This window comes from Amblyomma mixtum, chromosome 5 (assembly GCF_055824585.1).
Source record: "Amblyomma mixtum isolate Tamu chromosome 5, ASM5582458v1, whole genome shotgun sequence".
Classification (NCBI taxonomy): Eukaryota; Metazoa; Arthropoda; class Arachnida; order Ixodida; family Ixodidae; genus Amblyomma; species Amblyomma mixtum.
Genome location: NC_143016.1, coordinates 128808085 through 128821414, shown reverse-complemented (window position 1 = coordinate 128821414; position 13330 = coordinate 128808085). Strand labels below are relative to the sequence as shown.

General features: G+C 48.2%; 1 protein-coding gene and 1 pseudogene across 1 annotated transcript; one reads left to right on the top strand and one right to left on the bottom strand.

The window, feature by feature from the left end:
* Positions 1-788: 788 nt before the first annotated feature.
* LOC149343694 (uncharacterized) lies at positions 789-6666 on the bottom strand (annotated as a pseudogene).
* A 4683-nt stretch (positions 6667-11349) lies between these two features.
* LOC149343693 (solute carrier family 22 member 7-like) lies at positions 11350-13023 on the top strand. Its single transcript, XM_089547050.1, has one exon. It carries the CDS (start codon positions 11350-11352, stop codon positions 13021-13023), a length of 1674 nt encoding a protein of 557 aa, XP_089403176.1.
* The last annotated feature ends 307 nt before the right edge of the window (positions 13024-13330 follow it).

Sequence of the window (13330 nt, the reverse complement as noted above, 5' to 3'; positions counted from 1 at the left end):
ACATCACCTTTTAAGCACGAGAAGTGAAGGTTTCACAACTACCGCAACGCACCGTTGTGAGCAGCACTTTCATGAAGATTGTGCATAACACGTGGCCAACGTACCGGCGGTTTCCGTGTGCATGCTAAAGTACCCAGGCTGAAAACATGCTGACATCTATAAGTGGAGACGTCTTTGAATACCAGAAGTCTTCTAAATTTTGGGGGCGCACCACATCAGAACATTAGGGAGGAAAATCACTGAATGCAAAGGCTCTAAAAAAAAGCTTGTTTTGCTACATGTCAAATCAATGTATGCACGATTAGTTAGTGGCGATTACATTGAACAAAGCTGACGTCAGCGAAAAAACCACCCAAATAAAGTTCGAAAACTCGCGATGCACACTTTAGGGCAGCACCAAAGCGAAGAAACGCATCATGGTTTATACAGCCTACATCAAGAAATGAAGAAAATACCGGTGGCACTAACTGCTTGGAAGAGCTTTGCATATATAAAGAAGAAACAAAAATATGTCAAAACTCCGGATAATTCGCATGCTATGGCGATACTTTCTTACATCTCAAGACGTTCGAGTATTTCCTTTCGTTCGTAGGAAGCAATACAGAAGTACAATTTGCGTTAATAGTAAAATACTCCAATAAGCATGAGACGCACCATTTGCGCAAAAATCTGTACATTACTTACGCAAGAATGCTTAAATCATGTACAGATGTCCGCGTTAGGAAGATGAGTGAAAATTAGTAGCAGCAGTGAACAGTGGCTGGAAGAAAACTGCCGCAACACATTCTTCAAGCCGCCGGGCTTCCGATGCTATAGGTGTCATCGTTGGAAGCGTTAGTGCTCGGGCATCGGTCCCAGTGGAGTTGGCGGCGTCCTCGCAACCGAACGCACGGGCAAAGCTGGGCAGTCTCGGTGCAACCAGATCGCACCCAGCCCGTTCACGCGGCCTCGGTATCCAGCGGCAGTGCTTGAAGCAGCTGGCCGTGTAGAAGAGGTGGTCCCCGGGCATCGCCGAAAAGTACTTGGACGGCCTCGGCGACGTCACTGTGGCCAGTGCGCTGTGCGCCAGGCGCCCTGCGAACCCGACGAGAGCGAGGTCCTCGACCTCTGCCTTCGGTGCGGTCCTGCTCTGGGTGCGGCGTAGCCTGTCAGCCAGGTCTCGCATCACGGTCTCCATCAGGTCCTTCAGCGGGCCCGGGAACCGCGACAGCGACGTAGGCACACGCCGAAACTCCGTTGTCCTGCGACGGAAGCACCGCATGCTAAACAGAAAGAAGCAAAAACTGAATAGAAAACAGGAGGTTAACGTACCAGGAAGAACATGTGATACCCCATATCGAGGAGCCTGCGCGCGATGAGCGTGCCTAAAAGCGCCATGTTCACCGCGGCCGGGTATTGGTAGTGGAACTTCGGCCAGAGAAGCGATGTCGGCGGGACTTCGATCTCACGCGTCACCGGCAGTCGGAAGGCTACGTTGTCGTAGAGGTGCGGAAAGTGCATCAGGCTAGTGTTGGGCAACAACATGGATCTTTTGAGTATCGCCATCGTCGAGGCGGCCACCTCAGTCAGCAGAGCCAGAAACGCTCGCAGCGGCGGCACAAACCTGTAAAAGTGTTCCAGCAGATCTCTCCTGAGGCTCATGTTGAAGGTGCTGATGGCTAGCGTGTCCCCAAACCTGGCTATCATGTCGGCGACGTCCCTGTCGTGGCGAGCGACGGTGTCGACGAGGACCCCTCGCACTCGTGCGTAGATGATGTAGAAGACGGCCAGGCGCGAAGCGTTGTCGATCTTGTCCTGGTGCTGCTTCCAGACGGGCAGCAATAGTTCGGCTGTGATCATGCTCGAACACATCATGGCCTGTCTTTGTTCAGTAGCATGTCCGAGCCCGCCATCATCTCGTGCTTTATGGGGCGCGACGCGAAGTTCGCCATCTTCCAGAAAACGTAGACGCCTATGTACTCCTTGAAGCTAGCCGCCTTCTCAGAGTCCCGCAGGCTGTCGCGGAACCTGACAAACCGTGGCAGCTGGAGACACACCAGCACGTCCTTCGCCCACAGCTGCGAGTCGTCCGGCAGGTGTCTGTTCGCGGCCTGCCTCAGCTCCGTGTCACTGTAGTTCATGAACTCGGGCCTGATGACCACGTATTTGGAACCCAGAATAATCTTGATCTCCCTGCGTTATGCGAAAGATAAGGCGGACAATTTCTAGTGGGAACTCTAGAGCGCGTGCTTCTGTGTAGTTCCCCCACGAACATTACGTATATGCGGGTTCTGCGATGTGCGAAAACTGCCGTTTTGGTATATGCATAGCAGACTGCCTGCCGGCTCTCGCACAGTCAGCTGCGAGCCACAGAAAAACGCGTTCAAATGTTCCCGCTATGAGTAGCACACCTTGCACGTCGAAAACTGAAGGGAGGACTTAAGCTCAGCCTCAAGGGTATGACGTGATAGCCTTTTTTATTTTTTTATTTGATACCTCAAAGGCCCCAGGTATGGGACATTACATGAGGAATGGGCATGACAGTTAAACAACAGTCTTGATAGCGTTCTTAAAATGGATGGCGTTGATGTGATGCATGGCGTCCTGTGGTAGATCATTCCAGTCAGCAATTTTTTAACGCCGGCTAAATTCTCTTTATTTCAATAAAGAGTTTCTCTCTCTCTCTCCGGGATTACGTGACGAAAAAAGATCAAGAATGAGCGGTAGTTCTTGTAGTGGGGGCGTAGACGCCTTATGGTGATTAATACGGCTTGAGAGGTTATAAACAGGTGACATGACTGATTCTCCTAAAGATTAATGATAAAACATATGAAAGAGGCACAATCGAGAAATTTTTCGTCGCGTTTCAAGGCTGGGTAAGTTGGCTTTAGATTTTAAAGCAGACTAGTGTAGTATGAATAATCAGAATAAATGAAACGGATAGCCTGATTATGTATTTTTTCTAAGGTTAAAGACAGGTTAGACTGGTCAGGATCCCATATTGCTGAAGCATATTCTAGTTTAGGACGGACAAAAGTTATCTATGCTAATGATTTGGTGGATGGGGTGGCAAATCGTAAATTGCGCCGTACGAAACCAAGGGTACGATTAGCCTCATTAGCGATGTTCATGATATGAGACGACCATGTTAGGTTTTGCGTTACAGAAATACCCAAGTACTTACAGGAAGAGACGGACGACACTTCTGAACCGAAAAGAGTGTATTTAGAAGTATTATGCATGTGCCGACGATATGAAACATGTTTTGGAAATATTGAGAGACATTAACCAACGTTTGCACCAAGTTTGGATTCGGTTAAGATCTTGTTGAAGAATGCCAGGGTCAGTACTGCTAGTGATTGGGCACTAAATTACACAATCGTCAGCAAATAAGCGGATGGTAGAGGAAATACTGGAAGGAATATCGTTAATATATAGTACGAGTATTACCATAGTACGAGTATTACGAGTATAGTACGAGTATTACTAGAGTTGAAAGACACCCGAAAACCAGTGAGTCGTCTTGAGCAGTAAGCTGGTTAACTAATTTTTAATATTAACTTTTTAACTAGTAGAGTTAGGCGCCCGGTTGCAATTAGAGATATGTAGCCAGTCGTTAGTAATAGCCATATCAGATTTTAAATTTTCGATAACACGATTGCCCTTGCGCTGTGGCTCGAAACAATTTGTCTTTTTCGACTAGCTACCTTCACTGGAGGGGTTGCTTTGTCTGCATGCTTTCGAAAGCGCATGTATTTTCGACGGTGCAGCCAGATTTTGTCGAGCCACAGCGGGGAGGGTAATCGCGTTTTCGAAATTCTAAGAATTGATATGGCTATTACTAACGAGCGGCTACAAATCTCTAATTGCCATCAGCTGCCTATCTGGGATAGTTAAAAAGTTAGTTGTCAAACATAAGTTTACCTGCTTACTATTTAAGATAATTCATCAGATTTCCAGTGTCCACCAACAACAGTAATAATATGCTGTAAAAACAACGTTTTTGCCCCAAAAGGTCTATTTTTTTAAATTTTTCAAAGTCTTTCCTGAAAGAGCAGGTATAACGGGGGCATATTTTCCAGTCGCTGTTTAACATGCTCATCCCAAATGCAAACGCTTTCGTAATGCAGGCGCTGTCAGCCCTGAAAGATTGCTGCGGACAGCTGCTCTACCTATGTATCATAATGACAACAATGTATAGCTCTGCACCAGCAGGTAGAGCCCCAGCGTGTGATGTGTAGTGTGTGAGCAGTATCTGGGCATAACCATAGTTCTAACTATTACCCGAGGTCTAATGGACTTGTAGAACGGTCCATACAGGTAATAAAGTGCTAAATACTAAAAGCGTTAGCGGTTTGAGGGACTTTTTTGCGGTCCTGATCGACGCTCGAAGCACACAAGTGGGCAAAATCAGGTCGCCAACGAAACTTCTAAAAGGCCGTAAAATTCGTACAATCTTACCAATGCATATCACCCCACTCGAACCGTAGTACAACTGCGCTGACGTAAGCAATCGCCTTTGTGTTCATCAAGACAGTCCCCGTTGTCACGAGGACAGAGAAGCGAACCCTTTATGCATGTTGAAGGAAAAACAGATGGTGGAGCTTTGGCGGCAAGGTCAGTGGATACATGGATTTGAACACAAAGTCGGGCAGTCAGACCACAGCACCGTTCATATCTGGTGGTCTAACCAAGAAGGTGTCACTCATTGTAGCACTCGATATCACATTCGACCTTCGTCGAGTGTTGCTCCAGTACCATGTGGCTGCACCAGAGGGCTATGACAAAACTCCATCCCCGAACATCAATGTTGTTGTTGTTGTCCTCAAGGAGTTAATGGCGCGTATCCACTGCGGGCAATTGGCCAAGACAAAGGCAGCGACTGACAGATGCTTCAAAAACGTTTTCCAGATTTTCTGAGCTTGCTGCGCCAATATCCCCGCAGCAGCATGCACCAATAACCCCGCTTCAACAGTTTCTTACCATACCCCTTATGGATGCCGGATAGTAAGGCCAGCAACATTTAGCGACTGGCAAACCCTAAGGAGACCGAACGGTTTAACTTTTGTTGTAAAATATTTTTTTTTGTTTTTTTGAGGGAGCGTTATGTATAGCTTTGCACCAGCAGCTATAGCGCCGCCAACCGGTGATATGTAGTACCTGACCGGGCCAGGACATTCGTGGACGCACTTCGCTCGGTAGGGTATTGTGCACGCAGTGGCCGCTCCTGGCCTGTGATGCACAAATTGGGATAAACCACATGTCGATGACAAACGAAATTATATCTCCCACTAAAGCCCCAGAAGGTGCAGCTCGATTTGTTTCTCATAATCACAGCTTTATGTCTAGTGTTACATTCCTTAAGGATAGGTTAAATGGGATGGGAACTATTAAGCAGGCACAGAAAAGAAACATGCGGTTGTAAACGCTCTTCGGAATGTATTTCGGCATAGTTAGAGTAGACGAGGAAACTTACTTTTTGCCTCCTGATTTTGCATCTAAGGGGCGTGATCATCAATTGAAAATAAGGGAATTGCCGAACAAATGTCTTTCATTATTTATTTTTTCAACACACCATCAGCGAATGAAATCAACTGCCAAAGAAAATTGCTGAATGCCAGAGTAAAGCGCTCTTTCGGGCTCTGTTGTAGGCTTGCGTGGTGCCTTTTTGTTTTTGTTTTGTTTTTTTTTAGTTTTAGCGAAGGTTGACTAACTGTGACGGTTAAAAGGTTAATTATATGAAATTATTTTAGCGGCTAACTTGTTAAATTTATTCACCTGTTCTTTTAATGTCCGCCAGAGCAAGTATTATTGTGCCGCAGAAGCCACCCTCACACCTGAAAAGCCTATTTTCAAAACTTTTGGTTCAACTTCGCTGAAACGCTCAGTATATTGAAAGCGTTGCCTCTTTAGAGTCGGTGACAAGCAAGGCACGCGGTGCTTCGCGCCATAGGGGAGGAAAATTTCAGATGTACCATTGCGTCCCATTTTTTGAACGTGAAAGTAAGGGCTCCGCCGTCCGAATCGGCCATCGATCAGCCAAGGAGCCGCGAACGATTAACGTCTCCGTTGCAGTATCAGCGCCCGCACATCCGCCGAGCGGTTTGAGACGGCAGATATTGCGGAAAAACATCTCCGACCTCGGCCAGTCGAGTAGCCGTGCTGGCTGCGGGCATCTTTTCCATGACTACGTTGCTGTTGTGCTAAAGAGTTTCGCCGCTCCGTTGAGAAAAAAGCACGTGACTTCCGGATTGGTTTCCGCAACGCAACTCGGAGTGCAGGAGAGTGTCCTACGATTTCCATCCTCAATGGCCTCACACAGAAAATAGTCATCAACAGAGCTAAATACCAATGTAAGAAGCCCCGACCTGTATAACAAGCAAAAGACTCGGGTCAAAAGTGCATGCGAATTGAAGTGCTCGTTCGTGCTCGCGGGACCGACAATCGGCGTTGGCTCTCTTCATATGCTCGAGCAGCGCGTACCTTGCTTTTGCCACGGGCGTATACTGTTTCGAACGGGGAGAGAGTGACAGAAAACTATTACGCCTCACAGGTCCAGACCACTGGTTCAGATGGGTGCACTGTGGTTGCAGCTCGGCGACGGTATGGTCACCCAACCCGTGAGTGATGCAAGCCACCATGAGCTACCATAGTGTTGGGGGCAGTGTAGTAGGAGGAGCGACCCATCTCACCCAGGAATAGGGTACGTAAGGTTTGGGAGGGCAAGGCGACAATTAGGTCCTGGCCAATTAGTTAGATTATAAAAAAGAAACGGCGCAACAAGACAGGGACATAGAGGTGGTCAAGGAGGTTTTTTCGGCCCCTGAAAAGCTGTTGAAGGTTTTGCGCAGGGTTATCGCTCCTATTACATGAGATTCAGTGCGTAAAATCAACCATAGGTAAGTTCCTTTACGTCGAGTGCACAGCGAGAGTATTCTATGAAATGTCTTTAAGCTGTGGCAGAAATACGCCAGACCGGCAGGCGCATTATAGTGTGACCGTAGCAGTGGCTTAATGGTATGGGCATCCGCCTCGCATGCGGGTGATGTGGAGCTCGATTCCAAGTGCCGCCGGGCACCCACTGGTGATACACTCAACACAAGCTTTTCTTTGGCCTACTGCTCGGCTTCTTTAGGGTGAAATGCTCGGGAAGTGGGTCTTTGATCATCCCTTAAATAGACGAAAACACCTGCGTCATAACAAATAATAAGCATCACTGTAATGTATACCGAACTGTCTTAATGTACCGAACTGTCTTAAGTGCACTGTCTTGAAGGGAAGCTGAAACGGTTTTTCGAGAATTCGAGCTTATTTAATAATTCGAATTTATCAAGCATCTAGATAAAGCATGAAAAGTATTTTTGCACTAGCTTTTCAAATGGTGTCATAATCATCGATTAAAACCACGACGATGTTTAGGCTGCTTCTCACTACTTTGGAGGAGTGCGGGGAAACTCGGCAGTGACGTCATTGTTGCCGAAATTTCAGATGTCCGCTGCTTACACCTGCATGCTGCTGTGCGTCGTCAGATGGCGCCAAACAATGCATTGTGAGCTTCACCTTCGATGGCGTCGGTTTTCTTCCATGGAATAACCGTTTCTTCGCTGGAAACGTACTGCCGTCATACATGACGTCATTATCGGGGCCTCTGCTTGTCGCTGTGCACTTCAGAGAAGCCTGAACGCCGACGACGACTTTATTCGGCGATTACACCACCATTTCAAATGCTAGAGCAAAACGATTTCGCAGGCTATACCTGCACGTTTCGCACATTCGGCAACCTTAAACTCATCGAATTCGAAAACCGCTTCAGTAGCCCTTTAATTGTCCCACGCGCACCTGTAAACAAATGCTTGATAAATGCACTATATTCGCTAAGAATGCGCACATAATCATTGGTGAAATCATTGAAGCCCAAAACATTGCCAGATAAAAGAAAGACTGCGTTAGCACTCTTTCGACTGCGTTCATAAAACGCGAATCGGAATATCTGACCGACAAGTGGATGACGCGGTATGGTGCAAGTGGGTTTTGTTATTCTTTCAGTGCTTTACGTATTTTAATCATGGATGATTTGCGGGTCGTTTTATAGCCTTTTTAGGTCCTCGCCACTTCTAGCCTTCTGCATATTTTTCCTGCTTTTATCTCAAGGACGTAAAACCGCAGACACCGTATCGTATTTATGAGAGCCCGCGTAATATGTGCTGCAAACGGGCTCTATAAGCGTCGTATAAACCTGTACGTCACCAAAGCGGGTCATTTAATAAGAAATTGTATAAAACTGTTGGAAATGATGCGTTCTTTTTTCTTTTACACACAGTTGCCAGCAGAAGGGCTCGCTTTATTTTGGGCCTTCACACCTCCCACTATAGCTCGGGACGCAGATACTATAATGTATTTAAGTCTGGCGGTCTGAGTGGTATCATCAATAATTTTTTTTTTCAAGCACTGTTTGATGTCCGTGTTTTGAGCGACACTGCATTACCCAAACATTGCGTATAATAAATAGTGTGAAGCTTGCTGCTTCATGGATGCGACGAGCGAATTCCTCCGGAACACCAATTGCGTAGGACAGCAGCAGTGTGGCCGACAGGAAAGGAACAAGCCAGTTGCCCACCAATACAGTCCTCTCACTGGCTATTGTTTGTGAGGGCCGGTCCCTTGAGCCGGTCCAATCATACCTCCCTGTAGCAACAATAGTCTTCCATCATCAGCATCATCAGCATCATCATCATCATGCGCTCACTACCGCCGTATTCCCACTGCTTGTGTTATCAGCAAAGAATGAAACGCGAACAAGACAACTAAACCGCGAGCAGCAAAATAAGAAACTTTTAGCCAGAGGCAGCTCAATGCTAGGAGATGGCAATTGCACTTCGAAAGCGCGAGGACCCTTCTTCAGAAGTTTTAATCACTTCCATTTGCTCTAGGAGGTAATATAAGGGTGTTTTGTGTTCCCACCTCAGTTTTCTTCGCGTTTCATTCGTTCGTTGCTGACAGTGGCAAGTGTCTCGGCCATGGATCGACGTTTGCCACAGAGCTCCCACTCCATAAGTGCGGGCCATTGTTCACCTAACGGCCAGCTTTGCGCAAAACGTTTAGGGTCGACCGCCGCGCATGATACGGCTTTGATTTTGCCCACCGGAACCGGTCAGCGCTCGTCTTCCCAGTTTGCTTATAATAAACAGTGGCAAAGTTTGCCCAGACGTCACGTTATGGTTCTTCTGAAAATAGGGTTTGTCTGGCGGTTCTACAGGAATCTAAAGGAACCCGGCTAAAAGCAGAGTTTATTTAGCTGTCGAGACTTAGCAACTTGACGAACAATTTTTTACAAGTGTCAAAGACTTTGTTCCTTGTTTATGACGCCATTAGCCAGGGAAGTATGCATGTCGCGATGCAAAACTGCCAACTACATCTATCGGCCGACTAGCTGAGCCTGGGTCATACTGCATGTGGGAGATATGCCGCAAAGCGTGGGCCACGTAATTGATTGTAAAACATTTTATTCGCCGGAAAGAGCTTGGCAAGAGGTCGCGTTAAGTGGTCGAGAGTACACAGCCCTCGATGACTTTGTCAGCTCACTCCACCGCCAAAACTTGCGTTCTGGGGTCAGAGCTAGCCAGCACGATCTCCCACCGCTCGAGAGAAGGAGCTGTAACTAGATCACCTGGAGGTGCCTCTATTTTGCAGTCCCACAGGATGTGATCGTAGGTGGCACGTTGGCCACAGTGTTTGCAGTTTGGGTTGTAAAGATATGGATAAATGTGCGCGAGGAGTGATGGGGTGCGTATCGATCTCGTCTGTAGACGACGCCACGTAACCTCTTTTTCTTTAGTAAGTCTTTTGTCTGGAGGGGGAAAATTCTCCTCTCTAGTTTAAAATGATTGGTGAGATCATGATATGTGATCATGGAGTCCTTCGTGAAATTCAGGGAGCCAGACTCATCCACTGCCCGGTCGACGAAACCTCGGGCTTTATTGTGGGCTGCCTCGTTCCCCGGATTCCCCGAATGGGCTGGGACCCATATCAATTCGGAATAATTTGGTGAGAATTTGGTTGCGTTAAGGATTCTAAGGGAGGTGTTTGTAATTCGCCCTTTAGCGAAATTATTGATACCCATTTTGGAATCGCTGAGGATGATGCTCTCTTGGGTATGCGCTAGGGCGAGGGCTATAGCCGCCTCTTCTGCCGTTTCAGACGATTTCGTTTTGATTGTTGCCGAGACGATGTGGTTACCATTCTCGTTCACAACCACAATTGCAAAGGCATTGGTATGTTTGTATTCTGCCGCATCTACTTAAAGTGTTCCAGCGCACTGTCTGTATTTGTTATGTAAGGCTTTGGCTCGTGCTTGTCTTCTACCCTCATGGTGTAAGGGGTGCATGTTTTTGGGGAGTGGTTTGATTAGTAGGGCCGTCCTATAGTCGCGGGGTAAGTCTACTTTAGCATCGTATTCGTAGGTTGAAAGTTAATTCCGAACCTGGTAAGAATACTCCTGCCAGTTCTGGAATTGGCTAATCGCGCTGTTTGAGCCATTAAATGGGCTACTTTCAGTTCATTGTAGGTGTTATGTATTCCTAACCTCATAAGCCTTTCGGTTGAGGCATTTAGTGGGAGTCCTAACGCAGCCTTATAGGCCTGCCGTATCATGCTATCCAATTTGTTCTTTTCTGCTTTCGAAAATTTGAGATAAGGGGTGGCATAGAGTATCCTGCTTAGCACAAAGGCCTGCGCTAGTCGGCATAAATCACTTTCCCTCACCCCTTGTCTGCGGTTAGCTAAGCGGCGGATTAATCGCGCCGTCGCTTCTACCGTGCGTTTTAGCTTAGTGAGTGTGCGAGCAGCAGAATGGGCGCCTTTGTAACTCGCGGGGTGATGGAGCGCAGCTATCGCCTCTGGTCTTCTCTCCTGGAGATGGCGAAAGCCTTTACTGCATTTTTAAATAAAACAAGCATTGTGTAATTTCCAGCAAAAACGTTATGCTGCTAGAAAAATAGTCGATTGATATGCTAATATAGACAAAATCTAACGCGACTACCCTGAGATCTAATGAAACATCGTTCTCGTCTCACACGCAAGTACTGAAACATAAGATGCCTGGTCATTTTAGTTTCTCTCATTATTTTTCAGAATTTACACTACTGAGGCGTATAGAACGGCTGTCTCTGGGCAGTAGCCGGAGCGAATCACTGTTCTTCCAATGGCAGCTTCAGTAAAAATGAGTTGCACCTTTGCGAACAGGCAACGGTAGAAGAACAAGAAGTAGAAGAAGCTGTTTGAGAGGCTGTTCGCTCGGTTTGTGCCCGGTCCGTCTGAGACGCTCTGGAAAAGCCGCAAGGTAAAAACCCGCCGTTCAGCGTCGCATACGAAATGAACCTCTTCTCCACTGCCCGTCTGGAGTCCAAGGACTTGCTGACCAGCGAGTGTTTCGATTGTCGTGACGCCTTCGGACACGGGCTCTACCAGAGCCGGCTGATGCTCATATGTGCGGTCGCTGCTTTCGTGGCAAGCTCTCACTCCTTTGTGTTTTCACTGATCTCGGGAGATGTGGAATTCTGGTGCAAGCAGCCGCCGCAGTCCGACGTTTCCTTGAACGAATCGAGAGACGCGATCGTCCCTTCACCAGCCAACAGGACGTCAGACCCATGCCACATCTACGACGAGCATTCGAACGAACAGAACAGCTCGACAGGAGTGCCGTGCCAACAGTGGGAGTACGATCACGAATGGGCGAAGACCACAGTCGTGAGTGAGTGGAATTTGGTCTGCCAAAGGCAGCCGCTCACCGCCCTCATGGTTATGATTCAAACCACTGGGGCCGCCGTGTTTGCAATGGTAGCAGGACTTACCGCTGACTACGCCGGCAGAGTGCCTGTCCTTATACTATCACTGGCGATACTCTTCGTCTCCGCGATAGGAAGCTGCCTTTCCACGAGCTACGCCGAGCACGCCACAGCCAAATTCTTCTCTTCCGGAAGCTCTACGGTTGTCATGGAAATGACCGGCGTGGTACTATTCGAGGTCAGCACCCACGACCACCGGCCACTTCGCATTGTCGTCGCGGGGGTAATCGGGCTCGTGCTGGGCGACCTCTGGTACGTCGTCATGATCCCCGTGAAGCTGGACTGGGAGGTGAAGCAAGCGCTTTTCATCCTGCCCAGCGTACTCTTGCTCCCGGCTGCCTTCTTAGTCGACGAGTCACCACGCTGGCTAATCGCGAATTCACGGCTTAAGGCGGTCGAGGCTGCCATGTTGGCAGCGGCCAAGACGAACCACTTTCCCTTACCCCACACGGCGTGCCTCGTGGAGAAGCTGAATAAAAGTGCGAAGAAAAATGCTCTCCGTCGCAGCGCCATCGTTCATGAACTGTTCGGCGACTTCACCATAAGATTACGTACGCTTACAATGTGTGCCTGCTCTTTCACCTGCACTTTCGCTACGTACGTCGCCTTTTTTTCAGTGCCGTCGCTGAAAACACCCTGGCGTCCGTTTTTGTCGTTTCTCGCCAACGTCTCGGGCTACGCAGTCATGCACCTGTTCATCATGAAGTTCTCCATGCTCACAGTAATCATGGCGTGGTTCGTGGTGTTGTTCGGACTTCAGTGCCTCCTCAGCGTCACGGTCGCGTATCCATCGGCGATCATCAGTGAACCACTGATATTGCTCGATATAGGCTTCTACTACACCGGCGGCTTCGTATTCTTCGTCTATGTCCTGGAGCTCTTCCCTACGGCGCTGAGAACTAGCGCCGCTGGACTGACCTTCGCATTTGGCCGCGTGGGAGCCCTGTGCGCCTCAAGCGCCCTGGTTCTCAAGAGCATGGGCCGTGAGGACGTGGCGTTCGCCGCAGCCGCGTGCCTGGTGCTAGCATCCCTGATCGCTTTGCACGGCCTGCCGCCCGACACCGCTGTCGAGTGCGCCAAAGGGATCGTCGGGAGTGGCTCCGTCCAGAGCAAGGGGAGCAAGGTGACCCTCAATCACATGAAGAACACGCTCGGGGCACGTCTCAGAAGTTCCAGCAAGACCAGGCGTGACGAGTCCTGAGCGAAACGTCGTGAATCAACAATGGAAACTGGTGCCAATTCACGGGTGCATGTAAATGGACAGACCCTTGCGACTGCATTTCGGAGTTGAGACTGTGAGGCCTCATCAGTTATTTTTTATTAACTACTAACTGAAATCCGAAGATATTTATCCGACTATAGTTTCATTATGTGTCACATTTGTACAGGGAAATGAAAGTGACCTTAAATATATTGTGGATAGCTCCATTTTATGACGTGTGACGACGTTTGATGTTAAGCTGGAAAACACTGTTTTGCAACCTGCGAAGGGCTCATCAGAGTATGAT